The 15,031-nt window shown below is 49.2% G+C and overlaps 1 protein-coding gene across 3 annotated transcripts in view; it reads left to right on the top strand.

The window, feature by feature from the left end:
* The first annotated feature begins 888 nt into the window (after nucleotides 1–888).
* Nucleotides 889–15,031, top strand: part of PPP3CC (protein phosphatase 3 catalytic subunit gamma) — a 37,470-nt gene continuing 23,327 nt past the window's right edge. The window contains exons 1-2 of one of the 3 annotated variants that reach the window (XM_009286164.2): nucleotides 2,601–2,606; nucleotides 10,202–10,204. Coding sequence is in view for 1 of the 3 variants with exons in the window: in XM_009286162.2 (XP_009284437.1) it covers nucleotides 7,064–7,097 (34 nt within the window). In the remaining 2 variants the exon portion in view is untranslated. Of the gene's footprint in view, nucleotides 909–2,600; nucleotides 2,607–7,059; nucleotides 7,098–10,201; nucleotides 10,205–15,031 lie in introns of those variants that run through there. The other 2 variants (XM_009286163.2, XM_009286162.2) reach the window with 2 other exon arrangements.

The raw sequence follows: 15,031 nt of genomic DNA, 5'->3' as shown, positions 1-15,031 counted from the left end.
TGGGGAGAGCCATGCGCCCAGAGGAGGGCAGGGGCGGCGGGCTCGGAGGGGAGCGGTGCCAGCCCAGGGGGTCAGCCGAGGCAGGCGTTGTGCTCCTTCACACCCACTGAGGTCCTCGGCCCCCAGCCTGGGGTGCTGAGACCCTGCTTTGGGTGGGAGCGGGGCCTGGCCTGGCCCTGCTTTGCACCTCCCCCTGAGGATTGGGGGGGGGGGGGGGGGGGGGGGGCAAGCGCCCACCCTGCCCTCATTCCGGCAGCTCCCTGCCTGCTTGCCTGTGTCTTGCCTCCCGCAAAGCCCTGTTTGCTCTTTCGATGCCCCGAGGTGGGTGCCAGCTGGCCCCCTCTTCAGGACCGGTTATAGTAGGTACTATTTTTGAAAGAGCAGAAGACACCGAAGCGGTTAACGAGGAGAGAAATACATTAGCTGAGAAACTCCTGGATTAGGAGGAGGCTCGTATGATGTACATTTCACTGCCCTAATTGATCTAGTGCCATTATCGTACCCACGCATCGGGGAAACATCCACTGCGCGCCTTCGCTTGCTTAAACTTTTGCTCAGCACCCACCGCTGTAGCCGAGAGGCACCCAGCTGTCAAAGTTACACAATCGCCCGGTTATTTATTGAAGCTTCTTGCCCGGATGGCTTGAATCGTTGCAGGCAGTTGCGCTGCCCCAAGCCGGCTGATGAAAGGAGCGGCTTCCCAGGAATAGTTATAATATACGGGTACGGAGGTGTGCCCGCCAGAGAGATGCACGCTGCCATCTCTACCTTCTCCTCTGGATGGGTCCAAGTGATTTTTTTAGCCTGTCATGTGTCCGATCACATGTTTAGATGTTAATAACCGTGGCCTCAAATGAAGGGAAAGTGGACTAGGGTGGCAGCCTGGACTTTGAGGCCCCTCGGGCTTGGTTAGCTCTGCGCTGCCAGCGGGTGTTTTTCATGGGTTGCTTTCAGCATGCCGCTCGAAATAAGGCTGGCGGGCTCGTGGATTTAGGGGACCCGGGGTCTTCCCCAGAGCTGTGCATGTGGCTTGGTGATTTGTAGGTCTGCAGGCAGCCCGAGTGGCCGGTGCGAACCGTAAATCTCCTGCTAAATCCCAGGCAGCTGCGTGTGTTTAGGTTGGCCTTGTTCGGGGAAGGTAATGTCAATGCAGCCATTATGATTCAGCTGAGTCGTCTGTACTGACACGCTGTCCCTGCTGCTTGGGCTTCCAGATCCCGGGAAACCCTATCAGCAATCCTGCCGACGCTGCTCAGGGGCTCGGTAACCCTGCCGCATCCAGATGGCCCCTGGTAATTTTGGTAATTAGTCCGTAGCCAGGTGGGGTGGAGGCTCGTGGCGTTGGCTGGAGCCTGCTCGCTCCGCGCACTAATGCTCCGAGAGCCGTGGGAACTTGTCAAGGAGAGCGTTTGATTTCCCCCAGGTACGCTTGGGACACTGATTCGAGTGCCTCTAGAAATCTGGGGAGGAATAGCTTCTTCCTTGGCTGTGATTATTGTTTAAAGGTGGTGACATTGTTCGTGGTTATTAATAATTTAAACCTGAAGATAAAAGCTAATTTCGTTCAATTGGAAATGCCTACAATTAAGTAGGATGTAGAATTTTAACTATGTTTAACCTATATATTTACATCTCTAGAGCCCTGCAGAAGTGTTAACTATAATTATGTTTAGTCAGGAGAAATACAGTGTTTCCGTTTGCCTCAGTTTTGTGCTTAAACTTGTACTCAGGTAACTTCATGTTCATTATTAAAATCTCTAATTTTGGGGTACGTCAAGAATTGCTTTTTAGTAGCCCAGTTCTAGCAGCAAACCGATGGCTGACGTGAACTGAGATCATTAATGTTCAAACTTGGTGCTCTCATGAGAGCACTTGGGGTGGTTATGCTGGAAATCTGAGTGATTAGCTAGGTCCGGTTATCTGCGTTAGCCCAAAGATAGGCTCGAATTAACTGATGGATCCACAACCTATGAAATACAGGTTTTGCAGGCAGGCGAGCGTGATGGTTTGGGCTGCTGCGGTGCCCCTGAAGCACGTAGGTTGGATGCTCGAGGTCAGGACTCGGGCATGGTGGGTGCCTTCCCCCACCCCGCGCTCCCTGAATACAAACCCGCGGAGCTTTTCGTTGCACAGAAGTGATCCTGCTTCGTTCCACCTCCAGGGAATCACGCCTGCAAGGTGTGACGTCCTCTGGGAAGCAATGGCGGCGGTAAGCATAGCTGTGTGCTGCGAGGATCCTTTCCAACGACACGCGAGCATGGCTGAACGGTGGACACATACCCAGCTTGCTGTGTTTGCAGTTGCATCCGTGAAAAATTCTTTAAAAAACCCAGGGTATTGGTATTTGGACGCTTGGCTGAGCCAGAGCAAATAATCCAGAGCGATTTTCTGGATGTGTGTATCAGTAAAGTGTCGCACCATTACAAAGCTGGTGAACGAGCAGCAGCTGGGATCTGGTGCCCTCTTTTTGGCAGCTGTTGTGTGTTTGTCGGTAGTCAGTGTGATGTGCCGAATCCACGTGCTGTTCAATAGTGCCCGTGCTATGTTTTATGAAGTACTGTTGGGTTTCTGCTTTTCTGTAGATGGGCAGACTTGAGCCATCGTCAGTGGGTTGACATCGAGGAATTGTGTGGGGGTGGTAAAGCTGGGACCGGTGCTGAGACTACCTAGCTAAAGGTGTCGTGTAAACGAGTGGGTTTTCCAAGTTTGTGCTTCGCTGTCCTTTCATAAGCCCTTGGGCTTTTTCAGGCACCTTTCTCCATATCTGGTTTGTTTTTTCCTGGCTGGAAGACATTTAAAGTGTGTGTGGTGGTGGTGTAAGACCCCTGACATGATGCTCTTGCCTATCAGCTGTCTGGTTCGTGGTGTGAACCTCCCAGATATGTTGTAGATCATCTACATGATGATGTAGATGATGTAGATTAATACCTAATTAAGGTTTCTGGGAGTGAAGGAACGGCGGGGCAATCTGAGCACGCTTGCCCCAGCAATATCTCATACCACGTGCGTGTTCAGCTCGGGTGAAGTCACGCTCGAACAGAAAACACCTGACGAGCTGCTCCCCTTCTCCGCACAGCGAGCGTGTGCCTTTGTAGCGTGGCGGAGATGCTGCTAGAGGCATGGAGTTCAATCCCACGGGATTTGTTCAGCGAGGCTCCCGGTGCCTTCAACAGAAGCCATGCCTCTGGGGAGCCAAAAAACCGGTGTCAGATCAATAGATGCCATCTTCAGAGGCTTTGGAGAGCTTCCCCCGTGCTGCTGCCAAGTGGATAGGGTTCAGAGGATGTGCTAGTTCATCTTGCTGGCTGAAGATGCTTTCAGTTTATGAAAAATGTGTAGCTTTCTTCCTACCTTGTTTTTAATACAAACTACTGCTCTTGAAATGCAGTTGGATGGTTGAGCATTGGGCTTTCTCCAGTTGCGGTAGGTTGGGAGATGTAGAGAGTATTTATAACAGAGCACACACCAATACAAAAGTCAAAGTAGCTTTGTAATTGCATGCAAAGCAAGGGAAGGCTCAGGCAAATCTTAAATACAAGGGAAATTGTGGTTGTTGAAAAGAAGAAATATGTAGTACCATCACTGTGATTGCTGTTCGTTTCATGTTTGTCTTCTGTAATGCTTTAATTGGTTTGTCTTGCTTAGTGTTGCCATTTTGTAGCTACTAAGGAATACTTGAGGGGGAAAAAAGAGCTGCGAAAATGGCTAAAAATGGAGATGAAGGCCAAGGTGCATGCTCTCAGACCTCGGGCGTGCCAGAGGAAAAGTGCAAATACCATCTGAGTCAAGATGCAGCGGTGGGATCTCTAAAAAGCAAGTTGTGTCATAGTGCAGCAACTTGTCTGGACAGAGCTCAAGAAGGTCTGTAGATAGCCCTTAAAGCATGAACCCTGCAGGGTCGCTCTGAATTACTTGGGAATCTGGTATTTTGGGGGTCTTTCTTGCAGGAAAGATGCTTCGTTATTTGTAAATGGGATGTGCTAAGAAAAGGGGCAGGTTTCTGGCTGCGCTGAGACTGGGTGTTGCAGAATTGGTGCTGATTTTGCCAGATCACGTGGCACTTCATCCAAAAATGAATCGGAAGTCAAATGCAGTGCTAAGCGGCACTTCTGCAAACATCTTAGGGTAATGCAAGCTGTTTAGCTCTAACATGCTTCATGTAGCCCTCGTCTGCCCCAAACAGAGCCAGTGGCACCCTTTTTTTGTGTGTGAAGCTTCCCAGAGCCAGGTTTCTTTATAGCCTATAGCAGAGATGTTCTGCTGCCAAGCTAATTAACAGAAATGCCACTGCTGGTGGCAAAACCTAAACCTCAACACTAGCCTTGGGTACTAAAGCCTGTTTAGAAAACTGCGATAAGGTGTCAGGGAAAGCAGATTGGGCTGTCTTTTTATTCATTTCCTGCAAGAATAACACCAGATGCTTCAGATGGGCGCTGGAGGTGGGACGGAGAGGAGGGAAGGTCGTGCCCCTCTGGAGCCCCCCCGCGTTTAATATGTTTTTTCTGTTTCCCTGCTATCTGGATATCAGCCTGTGAAAGGTTAATCCCATTCCCCCCGTTCAAGGCTGTGCTGGCTGCTTGGAGGGCCCATTCTGTAGCAATTAGAACAAATGAGCCCCGTATTAGCTAGGTACGGTGCCGAAATAGTATTTTTCGTTTAATAAAAGAAGGCAGAGTTAAGAGGAATTTGTCTCCTCTAGCTGAAGTGGTTTTGGTGCTCATTTGGTTGCATGGGTAGGAGAAAGCAGGCTGTTCCTTAGGAAGTAGGGCAGGGTGCTGGCTTAAAATAGCAATGAACGCTGGGCTGCTTGTGATGAAGGGAGCTATTTAGGTAAATCCTGGGGTCTTGGTGGGGGCAGAGCCGCCTGCTAATCTAAAGATACTCCTTGGAGACCTATATTTGTCCGGGATCCTTCCCAGCTTGGCTGGTTTTCCAGGTGTTCCCTGTTCGATCCCTTGCGCTCCTCTGCAGATTGCGTTGGGATGGCGGGTGTGTTTACTAGACGTACAGTGCGTTAATGTCTTGGATGGTAATGGAATTAGACACCATTAAGCAGCAGGAGCGAGGAAACAGGCTACATAAAGGCATCAGCATTATCCTATAATGCAAGACTTGGCTCTGAACGGCTCTTGGAGGCCAGTCTGTCAGGCTCACGGTGCTGAAGAAGCATATGCTGATGACACTTGAGAGCCGGGTCAAGTGTACTGGGAAAACCCTTCAGGGCAGGGAGCTTGGTGTAGGGGCAGAGGGAGGGATGGGGAGCAACTCTGCACCCGGAGCATCTCTGGTTAGGACGGCATGGACCACAGGTGAGATGGAGGATGAAGGGTGGGTGCTCCTGTGTGCAGAGGGCGCTCAAAAGCGGTAGGAAAAAGAAATCTCAGTGCAGCTTTTAAAGATTTCGCTGGCAGGGAGGAGGAGTGTCAGGCTATCTGGGCTGCACTCTGACTTCAGCCCTCCAGCCTCCGAAGGAAAACCTCGCTGCTGTCTCTAGCTGCAGCATCTCCAGCTGTGAAGCCTTAACAGGATCTCGCTGTGTTTCCATTAGGAGCAGAGGTGGCTGTGAGCGTGTTGAGTAACGCGACCTCCTCCAGCTGGGAGCCTGGGTACGCCACCGTGAGAGGGCTTGTGGGGTTTATCTCTCCAGAAGTCTTCATCAATCCTCCTGGCTTCTGAGTGCTTCCCCCCCTTTTAGTGAATACCTTTGCAATGGTGGTGGCTGTAAGACGTGAGTTTAAAGCACTTTCCCTGCTCCGAGACGGATCTGGTGAGAGCGTGCAAGGATCTCCTCCCCTGTGTAAGACAAGTGGTTCAGGGTGAACTTCAGGAAAACAGGGAGAAGTGGTGTCAACAGCGATCCCAGTAAGAGTCTTCGGTTCCCTAGCCTGCTCTAGAAAATATTCCCTTTTATCAGTTGCTGAGGTGTAGCGAACGTGGTAAAATGGCTTCTCAAACAGCAGTGAGAATATTATCCCAAAGGTGATGTGTCAGATATATATTGCAAAGGTTTCCCGGAGGAAGACCCTGAACAGCGGTGCAGAGAACTGGTTTTGCTGTTTCAGCGATAACTGGGGGCTCCTGTCATCGAGCTCGGTCCCTGGCACATGAGGGTCTGTGAAGCTGCTCTGAAAGCATTGCTAGAACTTATTTAGCCCATTTATTGGGCTACTTACTCTTTGGTTTGCAAGAAAGCTGCTCTGGCTGATCTCCAGTGTGACCGCTGGGAAGATTTTAATTAGTTTCCAGCTCCCTTCAGACCGTCTGCACCTCTGTGTGGTTATAAGGTGATATGTGGGCATAAATGTCAAACATTGGAGTAAGCGCATTGCAAGAAATGTTCTAACCAGCGCTGTTTTGATCCAGTGCGAATGCAGCTGGGTTGAAGCATTAAGGCGTGAGATGGGAAGGGAAGAGAAACTGAGGCCTCTATTGTGTGTGAATTGGTCTTTTTTTGCTGCGGTGGGGATTGCAAGTGGCTCAAATGCTCATTTATCCATGATGTGACCGCCTTTTGCTGGACTTGATGAAACAGTCACTTCTCCAAGGGCCTGCAGGCTGGGCTCTGCGTGCTTCCACCACGGTGCTTGGGCACCAGCCTGAGTGTTTCTGGGTGTTATTTAGTTTAGGTTTCCCATGTGGATTCCTGCCTACATCGTTGTCCTGAGCGAGGTCTTGGAAGGACGCAATGTGCAAAATTGTGTCTGCTTAAAGTAGCTTTAAAAACTGGAGCCAGCACCCTCCTCCCCTGCCGCTGCCGGTGGCAGGGTCAGATTTACATTCGCTAGCAGGTGGGGGATTTGCCTTTGACACAAAGACCCCGCTGTTCTTGTATTAATGATCTATTAGTGGACGCGCTGGCAGCTTGCTAACCTTGTGAAACAGGTGGTGAATTTCCCTGCCTGCTGACATCTAGGAATCCCCTCCCGTCTCCTTTGGTGAGCTCACTTTTTTTTAAGTAGCTGCAGCTGTTTGCTGTAGACATCGGCCTTTTTCTTTTCCTTTTTTCTTTTTCACTCAAGCTTAGCAGTGACCCCCTCGAGTCGGCTGAGAGACCGTCCCACCGATGGACCTGTTGAGAGGAAGACGCCAGGTTTGCTGTGGGTCGGTGTGCTGCTGAGTGATTATTTCGTAGGAATACGTATATTTTTAACTGCTGGAAAGTCTATAGAGCTTGAGGGTCTCAAAAGAGATTTTTTTTTTTTTCCAGGCTGGCATTGAGGGCTTATGTGCTCTCCTTGACAGTAGCTGGTGAGCTGGCACTCGGTGATGTAAGGAGCCCGCGTCCCCAGCAGAGGACTTGGCTTTGGACAGATTGTCTCAATGACAATCCCAGGCAAATCCGCATCAGTGCTGGTCATTAAGAGAGGGACCTACGCATAGCAATGCGGGCGCTGGAAACTTGACGGACCTTGCAAGCAAGTACAATTTTAATGTCTGCATTGCTCCCAAGGAGGCTGAGGAAATTCAGTGCCCGACGAGGGCATTTTTGAGACAGTCTCCGAGCCGCAGAGCGCTTTGGCAAGAGCAAGACTAACACTGCAGCGTGGATCTGGGTCTCGGCTGCGGCCGAGGTTCGGCTTCGTTTTCGGTGGCAGGGCAGGAACCCCGGCGTGAGGAACCGATTGATGCGGGGAAAGCTTTGCGGGCGGCTCTCCTGGCTGAGAGCTGGGTGGCTGATGTGCGGTGACAGTCTTAAGTCGCCTCTGTTCTAATTAAATACTCCCAGTTTTAATCTCACCTGGCTCCTTGAGGAGCGTGGAGAGGGAGCAGAGTGCCAGCTCCACCTCGTGGGTCGGCAGCCCGGCAAGGGGCCATCGTAGCTGCCTCTGGGCTTGCCTACCGTGGCAATCCTTGGCACACAACTCTGTCGGTGAACCCTCCTTGAGTAGCCGCAGTTTACTTTGGCAAAGGCACCTCTTTTTTTTTTCCCTAGTCTGATAACAGTACTGTCGGTGCTAGATGTTTTGCCAGCAGAAGAACAGTTTAAGGATAATTACCTTCTATCCCGATTAAAATTTTTAGGAGTCCATGAGCACAGTTCAGGTAGCTATAGGTTTTAGGGGCTGTATGGCTTCCAAAATGCACAGATGGACTTTGATTTAGGTAGCTTTTATGATTTTCTAGTCTCTTGGCATTGCATTTAGTATTTCTGCGGGTCCGTGGGAGCTTTAAGCGTGGCCTGGGTTATGCTCGTTTGGCACACATTAAGTTTGTATTTGCATTTTGCTACACAGGACTGTCACTTGCTTTTTTTGGAATTAAATGCACCTGGCTTCTGCATAGACTGTGTGTGCCAGATTCTAGTAACCGAGAGTCAACGTGGCCTCAAAATTTGGGTGTTACTCCTTGAATGACTGAAAGGTAGTTGATAAGGTAAAGACAGATTTGCTGAGGGGAATGGTTCAGTTGATTAGTCTTTCTCAGTTTCACTCAACTCTAGTATTGTGATGACTGTGTCTCTCCCCTGTTGAAGAAATCATCCGGCTTGGTAGAATTTGGTGTACAATACAGATATTTTTAGGTTTATTGTGAGGAGATATTCTGGTTGACCTACAAAAAGGAATCTGGCTCAAGGTAAGGAGCAGAGCGAGCTCTCTGGACCAGTTGCACACTGGGAGGCTGGCTTGAGCTCCAGCAGCACAAGCTCTCACTAGTTTCGGATAAAACTGGGGCGTTATGAACTGCATTTAATGCTCCTCTATATTTGAAGGAGGTACCATTCAGTAGGAATTTACACTTGCAAAATGGATGAGAAAGATACCCGAAGTCTTGTGTGCCAAATACTCTCTGTTAACGGGGACGGGGCGTGTGATGGTTTTGGTTGATGCTCAGCGCAGGAGCTGTGTGCAGGGCTGGGTCCTCCTGCAGCTCTTCCAGGGCTGAGAAATAAAACTCTTTTTTTTGCTCCATTCTGTGCGTGCTTGGAGCCTCTGCAACCCAGGGTCTCCTACTCATCGTGGAAAAAGGAAAATTGCTACCCTCAGAAGAGTAGAAAGAACATGCAAAAGTTTGGAGGAGGGCAGACAGAAATGGCAGTAGTAATCTTTTCTAGCTCTTGCTGCGTTTATGCAAGGAAGGTGTTTGCTTTACTTGCTGACCCTTCTGAGATATTAATGTTATTTATGTTAGCGCAATCCAGTGGCAAGGGGAGAAGTTAGTTATTTTCTCAGGTGGTAGGAGGCTGGAGGAGCAATACATTTGCTCCACTTCGTGATCACTTTCTTTCCACATAGCTTCTGTAGCTGGAGAGCAGTAGTTCTCTGACACAGCAGGGTCAGGGCGCCTGTGCCAGCACTGCTTCAGACCGAAAAATGACACAAGATTGTTTGTCAGGGCTTGGTCCAGGCTTTGAAAAATTGGTATCAAGCATACATCTGTTATTGCAGACTCTCATGTAAACTCGCCCTGAAGCACCCCAAGGGAGAGAAAATTTCATGCAAACCAGTGTAGGGATTCTTAAAGCAAAGACATCTTGGCATTTTATGACCAGAAATTTGTGTGGTTCATAATTTCAAGAAAATAAAGATTATTCCATGGAAAATTGGGTAGTTGCTACTAAATATTAGGACTAACAGCAGGTTTGAATTTGACTCTAGCTGCTGAGGTTCAACCCATCCTTGCTTTTGGTCTGGAGCCCCTAATAGAGAAGCACTGAAGCAGGCTGGCTGGAGCGTTGCTGTAGGTAATGATGGCATCCATCACTTGCCTTCAAGGGTTTGTTCCCTGTTAATGACTGTGAAAGCTCTGCACGATCCTGAAACTTAAGCTTTCTGCAAGCACAAAATGGCATTGCTGTTGCCTTTCGTTGCTGAACTTCTCCAGGTTATTGTCTCTCTGCTGGCTCTGAGCCCTGGATTCAACTTTGAATAGACGAATGTAGGTTAGGTGTGAATGCGAATAGGAATGTCTGATAAAAATAACATTGGGCTATTTGGAAATTGGGGGGGGGGGAACCCTGACCTGCTGCTCATGCTATGCACAGCTCAACCCAGGAGGCAGCTTTCTCTCCGCCTTTCAAAGGGAATACGGCTGGCTCCAAAGCAGACTTTTCGCTGTGAACGTTTCTACCTTTGACAGCCGGGTCCGGCTTCCTCGGCGGCCAGATCTCTGTTGTGGCAGATGGACATCTGTCATCCCCAATCGTCAAACCCTTAGCTGAACGTCAGTCAAATATTTCAGATGCCTTCCAGCACAGGTGGAGAGGGTGCAGTAATTGGAAGCTGTTAGTACCTTACGTCATGTGTCTGAGCATAAGAAAAGACAGCTTTTACTTGTGCTTAGTTTTGTCTGAGCTATACTGACTGCTTCAGAATGCCCAAAATGTACTTTTTTTGCTCCCCAAAGTGCATCTGTAACCATCTGTTCGACTATCTATCTGTAATACCGTTCGTTTGATGAGGAGCTAGCAGGGAAAGGGAGCTATTGCATTCAGTGCCCTTCAGATTCACTCCCAAGATGGGTGTCAGGAGTTGCAGAGAGATCTCTCTCAAGTTTATTATCGAGCATTTTTAGTCCTGGATGATTTTTTGGACTTGAAGCCCCAGGCGCCCCAGGGTGAGAGGACACCTCCTTTTCATTAGAAACCCAACCACTCAGGGAACAAACCGAGTTTTGCTGTAGCTGCCACTTCAGGCAAATAGCACTTGCTCCTTTTTCAGTAATGAATCTCGCTTTGTTGCTTTGTACAGTCATCCAAGGGACTCTCAGATATATAAACAATAATTTGAGGATCACTTTGTTTTCTCTTCCATGGTACTGGCTCTTTTCTAGAAGTGTGGATCGGTCAGCTCTGCTCTGTCTGCTGCTACTGCCTCCAGTCCTGGGAGGAGAGGATCTTTGCTTCGTTTCAACCGCTCTCTTACGAAGATGCACGATAGATTACGTGGTCCGACCCAATCCGTGCTGGAAGAGCTGTGATGAAGCTTAATAGGGGCATAGCTTAAATACAAATGTAAAATAGAGCACGGGCTTCTCTCCTGGAGGAATATAGTCTTTGTGCACCGAGGGGCAAATGAATGGACTGTGAGCACTCTGATTTTGTAGAGTTGGTGGTAGAGAAGCAGCTTTTTGTCAAATTCTCCCATCTGTAACTATCCATGTCCTCTCGGAGTGCTGCGAATACCCTCTTGCTCCTGGACTGGCAAATAAAATCTGTGTTAATTTTGTAGTAAACGGTGTCTTGCACCATAGTCTAGCAAAGATACCACGGTCCTCTCACTTTTACTGGATTTCCTCAAGCACAGCTGACCTTTTAATCCATTTTACACCTCCAAAGTTCACTTGCATTTGTGTCCTTTTGTTTGTGGTTTGGCATGCAGCGTATGTCCTGTTAGTAGAGTGGGAACTGTAGTCTTTTCTCAGGAGCAATCTACAGAGTGTGTTTTGATGCCCTTGCAAAATTGTAAGTCCCAGACCTAAAGATTTCGCTATTTAAACTAGACTGGGTGCAACACATGGTTTTGTATACAAAGGGAAGGTGGCACGAAGATCACAGCACTTGCTCCTCGCAATGTTGTGAATATTTTATCCATCATTTTTGTTAATCATTGCCTGCGGGCAGTGCGCGGAAGGAGCTGGCTCTGAGGATGAGTTTGGCACGCTGTATCTTTGCGCTGCTTGGGCAGTCTGTGACTAGCCACAGCATTTTTTTGTGAGATACGGGGTTATTTCCCTGTTTTGCAGATAGGAGCAGGAAGCGGGCAAGACTCTTCCACCCTTCTCAGTGCCCTGGGGGTGCAAGATTTCAGGTCAGCTTTTGCTCTGACGGCTGTGCCGGCGCTGCTCCCGCTGTCTGTGAGCCCAGGCTGGCGGCAGGAGGAGCCCCCTTCCTCCGCACCCTCCTGCTGTGCTGATCAATCCAACAGAATTGAGCAATAATAAAGATAAAATTCAGATCTTTAAAAAAAAAAAAAGTGGATATTTGTGCGTCAGATAACCTCTTGCACCGTGTTGACTGAAGCCCTTACACAGGTTATGCTGGCTAACAGGATTACTTGCTTTGACAACACTAATTACTTAAGTACTCATCCTCATCCCCTGCTGCGTGGGGGAAACGGGCATCGCTGGGTTTCGGTTTTGCCTGTGCTCGGGCTCCAGTGCATGCTTCTCCTGACTCTCTGGTGCGTGGAGGATTTTTTCATGCAACCCCCACGAAGCTTTTGAAGTGCTCGACAGCTCTGGGTGCGCCGCGGCACGAGTGTCTGCTCCAGCACTGCACGACCGGCTCGGGGAATGGAGAAATCTTTTTTGGGGTGGGTTAGCAGGAAGCACAGCGAGTAGAAAACTGGCGATGTGGAGTAATCCCTTGCCTAGGGTGAGGTCTTTGCTCTGTGTGTGCATCCCCGGGACAGCGCTGGTCTCTCTAGCATCTCTGGAGCAGGTTTTTCTCCCTGCTCTCCATGCTGGCTGCAGCTTGGCTGGCAGACAGGCACAGCAGAGGAGAAGCCGGTTCCTTATCGTGCCCAGCTCCTTGTGGGAGTGGAGCCGTGCAAAGCCAGCGAGGGAACTTACATAAAAGTTCTTGGCTGCTCACATCGGCGTATCTTGCATAACTCCCCTCGCTAGGGCTACCAAGAAAAGGCAAAGCAGACCATGCCAGGAGCTTTTCATGGATCTCTTCTGAATTGTGTGACGGGCAGTACTGCTCTTGTGGTCGCATGCCGTCTCCATTAAGCTTTCTGCCCCGACTTCTGTGGGCTTTTTACTTTGTTAGGGTGGCTCCGGAGTCGGTGGCCGTGTTTGAAGGCCTGGGACGATGGGGAACATGGAGCTGAACGGTTCCTATTTCTCTGTTCTCTTCCTTATAAATCATTGACCTTCAAGCGCTCTCTCGCTTCCCTTGGAGTCAGATGGCAGATGCTAGGACAACTGCCCAGTTTGTAGAAGTACTTACAAATTGTTTTCCAGTCACTTAATGGCAGTGAGTCCCAAAGCCTCCCTTGCCCCTCGCTCCGAGACCCGTGCCCACGTTTCCACCCAGCTCCTTTTGGCCTCCCTTGTTCCAGCTGAACCTATTTGTGTCAGACCTGCAGCTTCCCTCTGCCTCCTCCCGCAGTGCAAATGCTGCCATCCTTACACAGATCCAGCTGGGTGTGCGGGGGGGGGGGAAATATGTGAAATTCTGCAAAATGTCAAGTTTTTCATCGGTAACCAGAGGGGTCACTTTTTTTTTCCCTTTTGGCTGTAGAGACGAGCAATATACGCAGTAAAAAAATGTTGTCCAACCTGTGTTGGCATAAGTAGGGGTCTTGCTTAAACCTCTTTAATTGGCGGCTCTGTGAAGAAAGCGCTGTGTGTGCCCTGGACCGTTCAAGGCATGCGGGGCACTTAGCAAGTACCCAGCAGAGCAAAGCTTCCAAAGCGACCGATGAAAGAGGGCCACCTTATTGCGGGCACCGGCTCCCCTTTCATTATACCCGCTCTTGTTCTCCTCTGTCCTACATTTCACATTATTTGAAAATTGATGTTCAGCTGCAAAGAATCTCTTGTGCTGCCTCTCTGCTTTTTCTCTCTGCCCCCTGAGTTTCCAAGCTAAATAGCTGCTCTATTTGCATTTAAAAGAGATCGGTTGCATTACTGTTAGTCACTGTATTATTTGGCCAGCGCTGTGGTTTTGCCTGTTAAATTCAACATAGTTTGGCATATGGGATGTCTTTACTGGGTGACGGGTAAGGACATCAACTTCATTTGCGTATCAGATATTTTTCTTCTCTAGCTGGATTACAGTTAAGTGCAAATCTGTCTTTCACCACATGACATGATCGCATCAGAAGCGGGAGATGTGGAAGCGATGGTACATTATCTAGTGAGTGGGTTTCGTTACACGCGGCGTGTGTTGGAGGTACTGCTTACTCGGAAGCAGGCTGGCACCGGAATCATTAAAATGGCTGTCAAAGCCCCGTTTGCCTTCCAGATTTTGAGGTGGTCTGGAGGATGCCCAGCAAAGATCAGGCAGTCTGTCCGGCCGCTTGCAGTCTTACGGACAGCGGTGCCTCCAAGATCTTTTGCAGAGGTGTGCCGTGTCCCTAATGCCGGGAGGGTGAGCGGCAGCTCCCTGCGGTACCTGCACCAGGGTAAGAGGCTTTTCTTGGGGCTGTGCGTGCCGCTGGGCGTGCAGCACGAGTGCGCAACGCCCCAGGGAGCACCCCAAAGCAAAACCCATCCCAGCATCTCATCCTCATCCATACTGCAGGATCGCTCCCTCGGCAGGGCTTGGTCGTAATGGTTTTGGTCCTGCTGTGACCGGGGGGTGTTGAAAAGGCTGAACCCAGAGGACTGAGGAGATGCTGGTTATTCGAGATGTTTTGAGAAGGAAATGGACTCCGGGACCTGAGACGATCTTTACGCTGCATCGCTGCGATAAGATGCAAATTGCTCTGTGGTGCGCGGGAGCCGCCGGCAGCGGGGCCGCGTGTTTGGGGCTGTTTGACAGGATTTTACGTCCAGTTTTTCTCTTTTTCCCGAACATCCAGGCCTCCTTCCTGGAATTTATTTTAAATCAAGACACTATATAGCATTTAAATATTATGCAGGGGTCGTTTGTTCTCCATCTTTTTCTTTTTTAAATTAGCCAGACCCAGGAGAAGGTAGATGAGGAAGTCAGATGGGTCTCGCTTGTAACTATTATTTTTGTTTCATATGCTTCCTTTCTGCTAGAGATCACCTTCTCACAAATAATACAGTTGCCTAGCATGAAAATAATAATAATGGCGTTGGATGGGGTGTTTTTCTGTCTAGATTTAAAAACCAGGGAACGTGTTACAAGTAGATGAGGCCTTAACTTGCCTTAAACGTTGGATTCCATCAAGATTTACCAAGTACTAAGCTTGGGGTTAAGCTTTTTGAAGTGGCCCGTACTGAGGGGTGCGAGGTTGTTACCTGGTAAAGGCAGCTTCTGCTTTACGGGTATGTGCGGTTTCCTCATAAACGAGAATTTTGCATATTGGTCCTCCTGCCTCAATTGCTAGTCCCTGGGAACCGGTGTGTTTTTCTCCTGCTTTTGCTGATATTTGCATGCAGTCCTGTTTTAGTG

This window comes from Aptenodytes forsteri, unplaced genomic scaffold, assembly GCF_000699145.1.
Source record: "Aptenodytes forsteri isolate BGI_AS27 unplaced genomic scaffold, ASM69914v1 Scaffold168, whole genome shotgun sequence".
NCBI lineage: Eukaryota > Metazoa > Chordata > Aves > Sphenisciformes > Spheniscidae > Aptenodytes > Aptenodytes forsteri.
This window is presented reverse-complemented; position numbering and strand designations above follow the sequence as displayed.